General features: G+C 41.0%; 1 protein-coding gene across 1 annotated transcript; it reads right to left on the bottom strand.

Annotated features, from left to right (window-relative positions):
• Positions 1–7223: 7223 nt before the first annotated feature.
• On the bottom strand, positions 7224–15808 carry MSMO1 (methylsterol monooxygenase 1). The gene is made up of 6 exons (XM_040065311.1): positions 15723–15808; positions 13771–14078; positions 12577–12725; positions 11529–11655; positions 9668–9822; positions 7224–8170 (listed from the first exon to the last, which is right to left on the bottom strand). The coding sequence occupies exons 2-6, from the start codon at positions 14023–14025 to the stop codon at positions 7963–7965; spliced, it is 894 nt and encodes a 297-aa protein (XP_039921245.1). The 5' UTR covers positions 14026–14078; positions 15723–15808; the 3' UTR covers positions 7224–7962.
• Positions 15809–16547: the final 739 nt, after the last annotated feature.

Raw genomic sequence — 16547 nt, 5'->3', positions numbered from 1 at the left:
CCCCACCGCCTGCTGCTCCGCCAGCGCCGGCGGCACCCAGCGAGCGAGGGAGGGAAGCGGGGAGCGGGAGGGAGCGGGAGGGAGCCGGGGGGCGGCGGGGCGGGACGGGACCGGCCGCTCCGCCCCGATCCGCGTCGCGGGCGCTCCCGCGGAGGGAGGGCGGGCTCCGCGGCCGCACGACGCGAGAGAAAACCGCTCAGGCTGCTGTCATCAAGCAGCTGAGACAAAAAAAAAAAAAAAAAAACGCCGCGAGAATCCCGGTGCGCGTTTTCCGCACCGCCTCATGCGGTCCCGGCGGGTGAGCCCACTGCCGCAAACGTAAAGTAACGGAGCTCTCCATGAATGATTCAGTGCTATTGCAGGGCAACGCAAATGCATTTGAGCGACAGGGAAAACTATAAACCGTCCTCTGTAAGGTCGCTTTGCTCCTCATTTATAAGGCGTCTTTGCTGCATCACAGAAAGCAAAGGATAAAGCAAGACTTAGTTTCCGATACTGACAGTACTTAGAAAGCACATCTCAGTCTGCTCAAAGCAAGTGCTCGTGTGAAGAACCATACACCATACATTAATAAGTCAGTTTATTCTAGGCTGCAGATACTAGACCAGTTTATACTAGACTGCAGGACTTTCTGAAGCCGTGTTCTTTTGAACTTGTCTTCATAGGCATAGATGTTTAGGTTATGTTGAAACAGTCTGTAAAGGATGAGCTCTAAAAGCAAAAGGCTAAATGCTAAAAAGCAACTTCTATATTGGGTTGTTGATTTGGGCTTTGTGGTTTGTTTGGTTTTGTTTGTTTGTTTTTACTTGCTTGACTTTTTGGGTTTTTTAAAGGACGCAAAGGCTTGCTGGAAAATGTTGAGAGGTTCAAAATTTTGAAAAGTACACATCCAATTCATCCTTCTACAAACAGAATTTTGTCCTCAATAATTCAATGTATGTTTATTCTGGTCTTCTAATTTAAAAGGGTGAGCCTGTCCAACACCACCTTCTATCACCAATTAATACTGAATCATTTTTCAGGAAGATTTTTTAACAATCTTTGCTGATATTATACCCTAAACTCTGAGTATCTACTTCAAATAAGGTGATAATGGACACAATCCCTTCTAGGAGAATGTTTTCACTGACCTTTGGTGATGTACCAGCTCACAAAGCAGTCCAGCATCTGAAACACAGACCTGAATGTACAACTACTATACATAAATACTTCGATATGTCTCTCTATTTACCTCTACTTGTTGCCTTCCAGGTCCCTAAATGTCATTCCTGAATTATTTGATGTGTTTCTTCATAGCAAGAACCAAAGCTAAGCCCTTCAAGTTCTCACCACATTTCAAAGCCAACTGGGTACAGAAGCTGCCCCGCCCAGTTTAATTCCAGGTTTACAAATAGACAACCACATACAAAGGCACCTTCAGAGCACTTTTTGGAGCCTTCAACTCTTCATTCTTACTGCTAGAAAACTTCTGGAGATGCCTGTCATAGCATGTCCCATCAGCTCTGAGGTTATCACAACACTAATTTGCGCTAGGTGTTTTGCAAGGCATGGATGTAGAGAGACTCCTTGATATGGTGTTTTCTCTGACCAAGATGACTGAATTTAGGATCACAAGAGGGATCTCTCTCTGACTTCTCCCCTTCCTAACAGCATTAATTGGACTACATTTAAAAAAAAAAAAAAAAGTTTATGACATCACACTGCTTTAGAACCATGTGTTATGTGTGCAGCCCTGTCAGTGCTCCAAATGGAGCTGCCAGGAACGGCAGCTGACCTAACATTCAAAGGATTCACATTCTTGAGCAGTATTAGCTACACGCATCACAGGCTAAATATTCCTTGTTTTCTTCATCACTTTTCCTAGCACTTAGTGTACAAAATAAACAAATCTCCTGGTGCTGATTACATTATCATTTTCTGGGAGAACTTTGTGATCCAAAAAGCCTCCCTTTAGTTCTTTGTAGCAACTGTCATTGGCTTCTTTTTCAATTTAATTGACCAAAATACATCACTATAAGATACAAGTAGGCTGGGAAATCATCTATTTATTTTCATCTCCTCAAGCAGTGAATTCCACTACCTAGATCTGAATGGTTTTACTTCTGTTTTCATACTTATTCACCCCAACTTAAAAAAAATTAAGACAATGTGTATTTATAAAAACACATGCATAACTTGTGTGTGGTTTATATACTATCAAATACTTGAGCTCACACATACCAATTTGTTTTTAATAAGGGATTAAAAACCAATGCTTTAATTCTCAGACAGCATAGGAGCATCTGCAGAACTGAGTGGGAGGAATAAATTGATGTCTTCCTTTGTATAGAATCCGTCCTCCTATTTTTCATAGTTCAAGGATGATTATCTTCAAAGGCCAAATATCCTTGTAATATGGAAAAAGTTTTGGCACTCGCCTCAGTCACAGAGGAATGTTTCAACCATTCCCAGCCTATAAGCATAACCAGGCACCTGGGCATGGCCTTGTAAGCAGATAATACTAACTAAAGTGAGTGGAGCACAAATACTCCAGGAAACCTACTGATCAGCAGATTTTAAATCTGCTTTACCTGTCTCTTATATTGAATAAGATGCAGCAAATCCTAAGTAATATTTTGTCAACAGACACAGCCTAAATAACTTGGTAATTACAGGAAAAATAAAATCATTAACATTTCCAAAAGTACTTACTTACAGGCAAATCTACACCTACACAAAAAATACATATAACACATATATGTAAGGATTACTTCATTCCTTCATTCCAAACAGAATTTGCTGATTCAAGTTTTCCAATACTTTTGACTTGCCTGAATCTGTCTTTTTCAGCAAATCATTCACCAGGAAGCATATAAATATTTTCCAAAATAAACTCACACTCACAGAATTTTGCTTACAAGACCTACAAATCTTTGCACTTTTTTTTGTGTGTGTGTGACAAGACAAAGAGGCTAAGGCAACTATTTTCTTTATTATTCAGAAAGATAACCCTAGATCTATGTCCATTACAAACAGCTGAAGAACATATGGAACATCAGAAATCCTAACAATGCTCTATGATGGAGAGCAGATATTTACATTACTAATAACAAACTACTGCTAATAAACATACACCATGAGAACACTAAACTTCTCTGTTTTATATTTGGAAAGAAGTTTTAATGCTAGGAATACAATAACTCCAATCAATTTAAAAGAGAGAACAGTTGATCTCAGAGTTGACAAACCAGGCATGGAGATAGAGATAACTGTAACTGTAATAAAATTTTACAAACTTACCAGAGTGTTGATTATATTCCCATATACTACACCTGACAGCTGTGGTCACTTGAAGCTGTGTCTTCAAGACAGAAGCATCTATTTCCAACCTTCAAAGTGTCTTGCACAACTCAGTGGCTCTGTTTCTTGGATAGACTTGCAAAACAGGGTTGAGGTATAGGAAGCTGAGACTTTTCCAGTACCTTGAGAAGGTAATTAATGCAAGGCAGGGCAAAAGAAATACCACCACTAACAAAAAATTAATAATAATAAGAAAAAAAAAAATACAGACAAGTCACCTATGCAGGAGGTTACAGAAAAGGAGAAGGAAAAAACCCACCCACCTTCCAAATTGCTTACTGCAAGACCAAATCTTTTATTGCCTCCACCTGTGAGATGACTCACACATGTTACTGAGAACACAACCTATCAGGTACTTAGAACTGTTCTCTTGTTGAGTGGGGCCTATCCTATATATGTAATCATTCTGCATCGATACTCTATAGACTGCAACTTAAATTTCATACAAAATGTATCTGACATTTGCACCTACACAGACGGCAGTGACTTACTGCTGCCTCTGGCTCAAGTTTGCAGCAGTAATAACTGCTCCTGGGGTGATGCTAGGTCCTGGATATTGAAATGCTGACTGAAATGCCATTTCTGAGAGATGCTATAGCCTGGCTATGGTGCCAAGCACTCGCACAGAGAAACTGCCATGCAAGATCATTGTGAGGGTTTGAAACACTGGCTAATAGGGCTTTTTAAAAGTGGTGAAACATGATCTTAGAGGAGCATTCTTCTGGTCTTCCACAGGCACTGGTACTTCAAGTCCAAAGGTTAATTTATTGGGTGATTACATAAATGTGAATCATAATTGATTAAAATGTGTGGATGACAAAGAATGGTGAATAATAAGGATATAGCAGCTCTGGAATGTGATTTACTTGGTAAGTCAAGCCCACTTAAATATTTCAGAGCAGCAAATTGTGAATTACACTTAAGAGTAAGAAATGTAAAACACAGATGACAGTCTGGCAAGCAGCATTGCCAGAAGCATCAAGAGATCACTAAAGATGGGCAATGACTGTATTTTCCAGTGCAATGCCTAGACAGAAGGGTAATGACTATGTGGGAGTATGGGACTATATCACAAGGTTGTCTTAGAGAGAACAGCCTGGACACACTGTTCTGATATCTACAGCTGAAACAAGACTGCAAATTCAGACAAGCCACAGAAGTGATTTGAGAAACAGAGGGAACGCTTTCTCCTGGAGGACAATACAATCTGGTGAGCTGGTGAAAAATAAATTGAAAAGTGATTTGACTACCGTGTTTACTACCTTTACAGACAGAAAATTACAGCAAGAACTAATGACACAAAGTTGCCTTCTCCCTGGACCTGCTAGTTATAGGTTTCAATGAATGAGATGTGCCAGAGGGGTGCAGCTGCCACAGCAAGAGGGGCAGCCATAACTGGGCAGAAATTTGGAGGCAATTAACCAGACACTGTGGTTAGCAGTAACTATCGGTAGCTATAATGAAAGTTTCAATAATGTAAAAATGAACATCAAAAATCTAGAAATGTATCACAGTTTAAAAAAATGATCATAATACATGCAGCATAAGCCTGTGAGGAAAATAAATGAAGTAATATAATCTTATAATCATAATATCAATCAATATTAATATTTTCTGGCACGGTGCACTATAGTCTAAAATAAACCACCTTATTTTGTATTTCACATCAGCTGCCAAATGCAATTGATTATTTTGCAATCCTAATCATTATAGTTTATAATACTTTTCAAGTTTCCGTGGGTTTTTTTGACATTAACTCCAAGAAATGAATTAATGGTTTACATAGGACTTAATTCTTGTCATATCGTAGAGAGAGTACAAAGTTATTTCCCACGGATGAGCTTTAAACAGGATTTTCAGAAGAAAATAATGTAGTGGAAAGTGTTCCTTCCCCACTTATTCCCTGTCCTGCCATATTTAGGAGTTAAATCTGTCTCCTTGTTAAAGAAGATAAAGGACAACTGATTGTGTAAGGTTTTGTTGTGCACTGGGAAGACTGAAAGCTGTTAACCCATATGTTTATCTTTTTTACTACTGCAAAAAACCTCTTTGTTTTCAGATATGCACATACTCTATAGTCTCTCTCACAAAATATGAGGCAAAAAAATTAGTAAAGCCTTATTTAATAAAGGCCTAAAATCTAAAAAATGGGATTTCCTAACACAATTCATTTGCATAAAAAACACGAAGTAAAAAGGAAGGTCATTTAGTCGCCAGCATCACATTCAGCAATAAATTCAGGGTCCTACATTTGAAAAAGCTGTGGGATGGTGGCAGAACGCAGGTCCATCTGATTTCTGAAGAAAACCAGCCTGTGGCTTTCAAATGCAAATTCCTGTGTTGAGAGGTCCAGCAGGTGCTTTTTCCCCCACAAAAAATAAATGTATAAAGCACAGCTTGCATATTTCTCTAGGGATTTGTAAAAGAAAGATCAAAAGCAATGATGTGATCATACTGTACACTAAGGATGAACATAAAATAACCCCCCCCAAAAAAAAATTCAAACAGCAATGAGTGTCAGAAAAACATGAATTCAACTAATTTTAAAAGGTTCAAAAAAACCCCACGCACACCTCTCCAAATGATAGTGTGTTAAAATTGCATCCTTTATTTTTAAACCTCTTGAAGAATGGAACATTACATTACACCTTTGTAAGTCAATCCCATCATGTTTTTAGCACTCTGCTTCAGCTTTCCAATAGCTGAGGAGTCACCAAGATTTTACAAATACCTTTACTGGAATATTTAGGCAAGCAGCTCCCAGTTGCGCATAATTTTTCAGCAGCATTAAGTCAGCAGGCTGAGAACAACTGAATAGAGGGATGTTCACAGGGAAAGATGAGGCTCTGAAAGCTCCTTGTATTTTTAGGCTAATGCTTCAGTCAAATAGAGCAAAGAATACTGCAGCTGCAGGATGAGAGTGGGAGTCGACAAAGCAGAGGATAATGGCCATCTTTGAAATCTGATTAAAGAGGTTGCTTCCACCATGGAGAGTTCAGGCGAGCAGTGCATATGGATTCAGCAAGGCTTAAGTACCAGCCCCTGCTAAAAATTGAACAATACAGGGATTTCAGCTTCTGTTCACCTGCCTTAGTCAAATGTAATTTTTTTACTTCTTTTTAATTTCAACAGGAAGATAAGGAAGTAAAAGCTTCTACAAAACACATACAGAAGAGGAATCTGAACTACTTCCACATCTCAAGTAATATTTGAGTCATTCTGCATGTCATTAACACCTTACTTTTTGTTAGAAGCCTGATCTCACCTGCACTTTCACTGGGCTGTCTGTTTTGACAGTTATACCAGGTTGCATGTGAAGCAGCCCTAAAATTCAGGTGTGGTCTTCAGTAAGCAAAACACTAAAGTCCTCTAAGGGACTTGTCAAGTAGATGAAGTGGTAGTTGAAGTCTGAAGAGCAGCTGACGTGACAGTACAAAGTGGAAGATCTTTTAAGGGTTTAAGCCCTTCTCAAATACTTCACTGTTATTTCCTGTGCAACAGACAAATAATTATAGTTTTAATTAATTAATTATATAATTATAGATTCAAAAATAATAGACTACTGCTTCTGTGACTAGTGCAACTCAAGTAGTAGATTTTGAGATTCTAGCTTGATTAAGCCGTAGCCTGAGAATGCACTCATCCCAAACAATGTTGCTGCATTGAGCAGTTATGTATCCAAGTCCTTCAAAACAAAAACCAGCAGAACTTACATGTTCTTTGTTTCCACTTCTTAGTGCTGCCTCTGTAAGTAATTTACCAGAAGGCACTGCTGCACACCATCCTAATAATGCTTCTTCATTAAAGAGATGAAGAGTAAGACCCTGTATTCTCTACGGTTGTATCAAGCTTTGTGTTTAAAACCATATGAAAAGTGCAATACATGCGTCAAACCAAACCACGTTTATTTCATCAGTCACAAGTGCAAATATAGCAACAAATCAGATCAGCAAATTACAAGACATAGAGAAGAATGTAATGTAAATGCTAAGTACACTGACAGACCAACTTCAAGAGAGCAGCAAAAAACAGTGTCTTCAAATAAAATATTCTTTTTACCTGTAATCTAAAATAATAAATCTAGATCAGGAATGTCTCTGATAATTCATGTTTAGCCAGGTATTGTTATTAGCAGTTCACATTATCCAGTGTGCAAAAGACCTGTCCAAGTTTCCTAGTAACAGACATTTTGGTTTTAAGCAACTTTTACCCAATATTTAAATAATACAGTGCTGATGCTAGTTAATAACTTCTGCTATTTGATATTATAAATTTAAGAATATATATTTAAAAAAACTAAGACCAACTTCATTGTACATATATAATTCTACCTGGATCCAAAAATGGGTAACATTATAATCAGATAAAACTGATTTTTTTTCTTGTCAAAAAAAAAAAAAAAGACACAAGTCATCTCTGTTTTTTTCCATCATCTTTAAATCTGTAGTTAAAATATATGCAGTACTTATGTACAAAATAGAAAACATTCCCATTAGAAAGATACTGCGGTTCAATTAGGTGTTCTTCCCTACCTCTTAGTAGCCAGGGAACAAGATTTACGCTAAACACTCAATCACTGTTTTGCTTTACAGAAAAGCAAAAGTTGACATTTACACTGGAAATTTAGTTAGACTTCTTGTTTGTTATGCACTGTTTCTTCTTCTCCTTTTCTTGATAGGCAATGAATTGAGAGTCTGTACCAAAGAGTCTGTCCCACCACGTGAAGGTCGAGGCGTAGTTGCCAATAAAGTTCATGTGATGGAAATCATGGAAACGGGCCCCAGCATAGAAAGGCACCAAATGAAGAGGGTTCAGCGGGACATCGTAGCCACTACAGGGAGGAAAAAAAAGAAAAACAACTAGGGTAAGGATTTTTCTGAGAAATAAACTACAAAATACAGACACTAACTTGTCATTTTAATGGAAGAAAAGTATTTTATAGTATTCTAAGGTCTTAAGGTAATCACAATGATATTGGCTTAACATGGAAACAAGTTCCCTCCATTCCTAGCCAAATGACTCAGTAAGTTATCTCACAATGGCTTCGGCACTTGCTTTTCAGCTCAGTTTACTAGGCAATACCAAAAAAAAAAAAAAGCAAGTAGCTTAAAAAATCACAGTGGTTGCCTTCCTGCTGTCTTAGCAGTTCTAACTATGAGTGACTTTAGCAAGGAGGAAGAAGTAACATTAAGTGCAAGCTGTGGCCATCAGCACAGCAGCTCATCAGAGAGCATGTCAAAGCAACAATCATTGTATTTATTATTTTCAGCTTATTGCAGGTTCTTCAAATATTTAAAATCCAAATATATATGATTAAAGTAAGATTAAAAAGCAGAAAGTGTGCTCTAGAGGGATTCCAACTCCTTTGCTTCATAGTGCTGGAAGCTTCTTACCACCACCTAGTGGGGAGAGTGCAAGGCAATCCGTAATAAAGCCTTCATGCGGAAAACAAACTAAAATGGTAATTATAATAGGAAATTTAAATTTTGTATCAATGAGTTTATGGTTTGTCACAACATATACTTTGGAAAGTCTACAAGCAAAACGTGACTAAACCTGGACTGTTTTATACCATGAATTTACTGGTAGCTTATGTTCCACTGAAACACTCGACACTCAACTTGCAGTAAGACACCACCTGCTTCATAATATATTTACAAATACAAGGTCAAGTGTTAATACTATGATTTCAAAAATAAACTCTTAGTGTCTCCTGCCTCTTGAACACAGGAAAGAAAAGCTCATTCATCTGTAGATGAACTTAACTAAGCCTACTGGGATTTGCCCTAAGATTTTGGAGTCAAATTTGAAATAAGTCAGTTCTGCTACAGAGACAAGAAGTCTTGTCCTTTTTATTCACAATAAATAAACAAACAAATAAACAGAGGAAATTTATGCATTTGTTTTAAAGAGAGTCAGTGGTCACAGAGCATAATGTTTCCCTTGAGCAAGAAGACAGTCTGACTAAATTTTAAACAGAAAGAACTCTTGGCTAGAATAACACATTTTATAATTGATTTTTGGTGTTCCAATATGCATGAGATCACTTGCACACCAAATATCAATAGCCAGACATCCTAATGAGGCACTTAGCTTCTCTAACCCTCCTTGAGATGCCCTAGCTGGTAGCCCACATTCTCTTAATCAGCAAGACCTGCTGCTAACACTACCTCAAAACAGCCAAGAGTGATAACTCCTGATTCTTTGTAGGACCCAGAAAAGCATGTTAGTGCAAAATAAAAAGTACATCTCAGTGACAGACAGGTGAGTTTGAGACAGATGCAGGACAAGAGAAAAAACAATTATTAAGAAGCAATGAGCACCTCACCTGTGTACGTCAATGGTTTCCATCAAGCGACAGATCACCCACGCCCACAGAAGAACCACATGGTTACAGAAAAGAACAATTCCAATAAAAAAGCCAGTTCCAAGGATGAGCGTTTCCAGAGGATGTGCATATTCTGCTTGCATTCCAAATGGAGACTAGAAAGAGATAACAGACAGGGAACAGTCACCATTTTCAGTTTTATGTACTCCCAAATCAGAATCAACATTTTGCAATACTCTCCCTTTCCCATTACCCCACAAAACTACAGCGGGACAAACAGAACAATGTTGTGGGCAAAGGGAGTGGTATGACTGAGCAAGGGCCATAACACATGTATTTAGCTCCTCTTTGGAAAAATAATATTCCAAGATCATAAGGATTATCATTCTATTAGCAATTCCAAACACTTCACTACTAGTGGAAAAATTGAAAACTTTTATTTAGGCTTACCATCACCCCAGGTCAAAGTGTTATTTCAGGAATATTAAAAGTGTGTGGCAAGATCCTATCAGCTTTGCTATACATCCACTCTTGGAAGCAGAAGAAAAAAGGAAGCCAAAATATTCTCAGAAGCAGGACTCACTTAGAAATTTATTATCAGAATAATAATTAAAAATCCCCCATCTTTGACCCTTTTTTAAAATAAATTTGTACCCCTCAAATGTTATTTTGAGATTGATATAAAAAGTTTTCTCTCATATACATATATATACACACACACCAGGCATTCCTACATTTGAAAAGACATTCTAAAGAGTTTACATAGAACACCATACACAGAGAACAGTTTAAAAAAATTTAGCCTAATGCTTAAGGCTATAAATAAGATCATCAGGAAAAAAATGAAGTCCATTTTGTCTTAAGGGATACTTTAAAAACATCTCTTTTTACTGTCAGGAAAAGTTTTTAGTGAAACAGCCATTAGGCTACAGATCACTTCTGTGAGAACTGCTAACCACTCTCAAGAATAATGGCCAAAAGCTGTTCCAGCTAGAGACCCGAGGGGCTGCCAAGGGCAAGAGGAAGGCAGCAGCTGCTGCCACAGATGTCTGTACATCTGCATGCATCAATCCATACCAAGCTCCTCTATTGCTGGCAGCATGCATAAAGCATCCCTGACCCAGGACTTCTGGCACAGTCTGGGTTATACACAGCAGCACAGAAACACATAGCACCGACTCCTGGGCTCCACAGACAGTGCCACCTAAACATAGCAATATCATCCAGAAAGTGCTGGATATCCACTGCTGGATCCACTACCTGTCTCCAGCCAAGTGTGGCTCATTGCCTGGCGCTCAATACCAGCTCCAACACCACTAAATGCAGAACAACCCAAAATGCATGCTTCTTGATATATTTGTGTATTTGTATTGCACAATGGGCTATACTAATTCCAGAGGCGCTCATCCAGAGGTGCAATCCCTTCCTTGATTCACGTACGCAATGCACACACCCAGGTTGTGCAAGAGCTGCCTGTCTGATCACATTCTGGGGATTCATAAGCTCTGGGTAACAGCCCATGTGGTGGGGAACTGATGAACAACCAAATCCAGACATATATGGTTTCCCTTCCCCCAGCAATGAGACCTCTATGTGTGTTTTTAAAAGTCCATTCCACCTGCCTCATAGGTAGGACCAAACTTTAGCAAGAGTGTTATCTTTCATTTCACTGAAATGAAATCAAGTTACAGGAGGTGTTTTCAGAAACAAAATGGATGACTGTTCCTTACAAAGTGCCCAAGAAAAGGCATCTAACCACACCGTCAAAGGAATGCAAAATTCTTAGGCTTTTTTAAGTAAGTTATATGAAATATATACTAAAAGATATTATTAAAGAAAAAAAAAATCAAGTAATACATACAACAAACTCATGGTGAACCTTATGGATATACTTATATATCCTCTTGTGATGCAGCAATCTATGCAGAAAATAGTGCCAGGCATCCTCAATCACTGCACATCCAAAACACTGGGCAACCAGAACATACCTTTAAAAAGCAGAAGATCCATTAGTTATAGAAAATACTAGCAGACATATGTTCCTGAAAGAAAAAATAGTTTATATGCTAATAATGGTCAGAAATGCTTATACCTATTATTGGCTGAATGGCAGTGTGCTACCTTTTTAACATGGTAAAAATATTAATTACCAGGCAAAAAGGCTGTGGTGCCTATCAGCTCATCTGTTGATATGCTGAACTGAGTTAGCACACGTTAACTCACTTCAGTTAGTGTCAGGTTAGCTCACAGTTAGTGTAACAAGCTGTCATTTCAGTATTACAAATGCAGTCTACAGAGAACAACTACAGACTGTGTGAGACCTTGATAAAAACACAGAGCTGCATCAGCCATCTACACCAGAGAGCAAACAGCTCTCCAAGAAAGATGACTTTCTGTGATAAAAAACTGCTGTTGGTATGGGGGGTGGGGGAGAAGGGGGCACTTATAACTAATCCAGCTTTATTCAAAAGGCCATCAGCTCAGTGCAAGAAAAGAAGGCTGTGAAGGTGGTACATTCTCTCCTTTGAGGAACACTCTACTGCTATGATATAAAACAAGGTGGAGGGTAGAGACACCTAGGAGGAATAAAGAAATTTAGATAAATAAAACCCCCATAAAGTCCAACATTTAACCCACCCCACCAGGAAACTTGCTTTGCTTCCATAAACTCCCTCCCAAACCCCTTTCTCTCCTAAAGATTATAGCAGCTTAGGGCCATTTAAAAAAATTTAGAAAATTCTAATTAGCTCTTAGAGCAGCTGAGCATCAGATGAAGGCTGATTAACAAACACAGTTTACATTGCCAAAAAATTATTTCCTATTAGACTTGACAACACTAATTGTTAAATATTCTGCCTCCAGCTGTATGTATATAATTCAGCATCACCATATCAGAAAAATCTACGCACCATCTCGGCATCTCTTCCCACCCATACGGGATGTTAAAATACTCCGTGAAGTAATAGGTACCACAAATCAGGGGAAGCTGAATGAAGAAGTGATTGAAGAGGAGGGTTTTGAAACACTTCCACTGTTTTTCCCATGTTTCTGGTTTATCCTAAAATGAAGCAAAAGGAATTGATTGTATTAGATGTTTCTACTGCACGCAAGTGAAGTGCTCCAAAAATGCACTTGGAGTCGGTTTAATTTCACCTTGGAAGACAGCTGACAGGCCTTCCAGTAATACAGAGTAACTCAGGCAACACAAATAACATGGGATTGGATTCAGTTTTATCAAAAAACACTAGCCTTGAAAAATGAGGTTAAGACAAGCTGTCTTGTCAGTCACCTCCAAACTATTTTTGTTTTTTCAGTGTTTATAGTTAGCAGGAACATTTCATACTCAACAGTTTAACACAATTCAAGTTTGCTTTCCTTCTTCATACCACAGAATGCATTTCCATTGCTAAAATAATACAAAGAGAAGCTGAAGATACAAGCTTGTGAAGAAATAACTGTCTTGAAAACATTCAGTTTTTGCAGGGAGATATTCGACCAGCTATTACAATAAATTCAGAAGCTGGTGTTAATAATTTCTAACTCAAATTGTAATGAACTAGAGGAAAACAATGATCTTTAGATACTGCATGTGCCTTTGCCTCCAATTAGGAGGGTCCAATCCATCCCAGGCTTTCTTCATTGTCAAAATAGCTCAAAATCCCTTCAAGAGAATGTGCACAGAGGTACTTTGAAGAAGAGCACTGCTGTTAAACAAGCACACCATGTAATTATTTTACACCACTAAGACACACCTCTAACACCAGATGCCAGAATTCTATTCACCTTCCCCTGCTGATACAAAAACTATGTATATAAAACTTTACTATTAGTAAGACTGACGTACCTATATTTCCTCTCTATAGTACCATGGTGAAAAGCATAACCCTTCCTCAGGAAAAAAAAAACAACAACTCCTTTTCTTCCCCAAAAACCACTTCTCTTTCTCTCCACATAGACCGAGTAATTTTACTTTGTTGTTTCCAGGATGTCCCAGTGACAGATGAAATGGAACCATATACATTGAGAACCAGGATACTGTGATTATATGCTCAGCCTGATCTGTTCAAAGACAAGTCAGTGTATACTTCATAACTTTCTCTTACCTGCTGAATTTTATACTTCTGCATGTATGGTATAAACTGAAAGATAAATCCTGGTACACAGAGCAAAAAGTACGAAACTTCATGAACTATAAGTGATCCCCAAGTTGCAATCTGGAACTTTGTGTAGTTATCCAGCATGTAATTCCAGGCATTTTTAAATGGTTGCTGCAGGGGATTGTCGGGTAGGAAAGAGTCTATATATTCCACTGCCAGATAAGCAGAGTTCAAGATATTAACGCTGTCATTCATGGCCATGGTTCAATCATAAAACATCACAATTAGTTCTTCTGAAGTTGTCTGTAAGTAATCTGCAAATTAAAAAAAAGAAAAAAAAAATCAATAAAAAGAAGTTAATCTTCAGAGAAAAAAAACACTACATGACAGAGTCGTTACCTAGTTTTAAAGTAAAAGCTGAGAAAGGACAGGAAAGACAGATTCTCTTAATAAAGAATAGCCTAAAAGAACAAAGCTTTAGTTTGGTTTGAGAGGCAAACCAATTCCAGAGGCAACCAGCTCCTAGGTTTTGAGGTTATGTCAAGGGAGCAAAAGGATAAAGAAATATTAATTACTAGCCAAATTTATTTCAAAGCTTTTGCAGGATAATTGTATGCTGTACTAAAAGAGCAATGGGAATGTTCAAAAAAATTTAACAGATTAATTAACTGTGATCTCTTGATTATCCAGTCCCATTTTTTCTCATGGCTGTGAACCAAAATCCCTGCAAATGAAATCAACACTGCAGCTGGCTTGAGGCAATCCACCTTTCCCTAAGTAATGGACCTTTCCTCACAGCTCCCAAAACCGCAGAGGCTGCAGTCCTACAGGTGCCCTGAACTCATGCCATTTCCACAGACTAGGCTTCTTGTTGGTTTGGCTTGGAAGGGACCTCTAAATATCATTTACAGTCCAACCCTCTTGGCATGGGCAGAGACATTTTTCATGACATCAAGTGGCTCAAGGCACCATCCCACCTGGTATTCAAACATTCCCAGGGATGGGGCACACACAACTTTTCTGCTCCACCTATTCCAGTGTCTCAGCACTCCCACTGTAAAAAAATATCATTCTATGCCAAGTATAAACCTGTTTATTTTTAGTTTAAGAACACTTCCCTGTGCTTTATCACTACTAGCCTCAGCAAAAAGCCTCCTTTATGTATCACAGTATGGTGTCCCTTAAACCTTCTCTTCTCCAGGCTGCACAGCCCCAACTCTTCCAGCCTCTCCCCCGTGGTGATGTGACCTATGACCACCTCCAGTGCCCTCCTCGGGACCCCTTTAACAGGTCCATCTTCCACTCTCACACAGGTTTGCAGCGCACAGGCCAGAGGACACTGGTCCATCGCCAGCTGGTACAGTTAGGCTAAATCCGACACAAATCACAGAATCTCAGGATGGAAAAGAGCTCTGAGATGCTATGATTATGACCCGCCGACAACCTATGACCCACCACCACCCTATCAAGGAAACCACGGCACCAAGTGCCACATCCAGCCTTTCCTTAAACACCTCCGGTGAGGGTGACTCCATCACCACCCTGGGCAGCCCATTCCAATGTGCAATTACCCTCACACATCGAGCAGCATACCAACCCAGGATCCAACATTAGTTATCGTTTTTCTTCCTTAGCAACAGCATCAGGATGCTGCCACTTCTTACTAACAGCAAAAGCATCGCAGCAGACGCCAAGGCAGCTCACAGCCCGAAAGGACGGGCAAGGCAGCTTAACCACCGCCGCCACCCCCGAACACGCCGCCGGGAGCCCAGGAGCCAGCGGCCGGGCTGTACCGGGGCTCCTCCGTCCCGCCGGGCGGCGGACACACGCCGGCACACGCCACCCACGCGCGGGGAACGCCGAGGAGAGAGGGACTTCCTCGGGGAGCCCACACCCCGGCACCCGCAGCCCCGCACCGGCCCTCGGGGCCGCGCCCGCCCTCGCCCCTCGCCCCTCACCTGCCGGCCGCGGCAGCTCCGTGCGCGCAACAACACCCGCCGGGCCGCCCGCGACACCGCGCGCCGCCTATTGGCCGCCACCGCCGCCCCGCCCCGCGCAACCCCATTGGCCGGCGGGCGGCAGCGGCGCAGGGTCAGGCGGGCGGGGGGCGGGGCCGCGGCGGGGGCTCCCGCGCGGCCATTGGCTGGAGGGGTGGAGTGAGGATAGTGAGACCCCGGCGCGCGGCCAATGGGGCGGGAGAACGCCCGGGTGACGCGCACGACGCCATGGGGCGGGGCCCGCGCTCACCTCCCGCGCCGCCCGCCTCCGCGGGGCCCGCCCGGGCGCGGCGGCGGCCCCGGGAGCGGCCGGGACCCGCTGCTCGCCGCCTTCTGCCGCCGCGCTCGAAGCGCTCGCCTGCGGGAGCGGCGCGGCTGCGGGCGGACGCGGTGTCACCCCTGCAGGTGCCTGCGCCCGTTCCCTGCACCCGCGCTGATGAAAAAATTGGAGTACACAGACGGCGGTGTCGTCATGGCAGCAGCGGCCCACAGCCGCATTCACGGGTTGATGTCATGCGGGTGAAAGTGTACAACTCCAATAAAAGGTTCGCCTTCGAAGCCCCTGCCTCGTCCCACCGCACATGGAATTCGGGCACCTATGTGACTCCCAGCCCTGTCACCAGCGTCACAGCTCAGACGCTTTAACGGGAAGCCAGTGGTGGCCATTCCTGCACTCATGGACAACAGCTTTCAGAAACCTTTCAGAAACAGACCTGCGGCAAACCAGTGGTGGTCACATGACTGGTTCCTAAACCTTAATAATTCTCAATTCGTTGGTATTCAGAC

This window comes from Hirundo rustica, chromosome 5 (genome assembly GCF_015227805.2).
Source record: "Hirundo rustica isolate bHirRus1 chromosome 5, bHirRus1.pri.v3, whole genome shotgun sequence".
NCBI classification, from domain to species: Eukaryota; Metazoa; Chordata; class Aves; order Passeriformes; family Hirundinidae; genus Hirundo; species Hirundo rustica.
Note: the sequence above shows the minus strand (reverse complement) of the source record. Positions and strands in the feature narration are given on the sequence as shown.

Bases quoted from the DNA above. Each gene is read 5' to 3' on its own strand.
- MSMO1 (XM_040065311.1), bottom strand. From the start codon at position 14,025: ATGGCCATGAATGACAGCGTTAATATCTTGAACTCTGCTTATCTGGCA. The intron at 12,726-13,770 runs GTAAGAGAAAGT...GCTTCATTTTAG, and splicing joins AGAAGTATAAAATTCAGCAG to GATAAACCAGAAACATGGGA. The intron at 9,823-11,528 runs GTATGTATTACT...ATCTCTTTCTAG, and splicing joins AGGTTCACCATGAGTTTGTT to TCTCCATTTGGAATGCAAGC.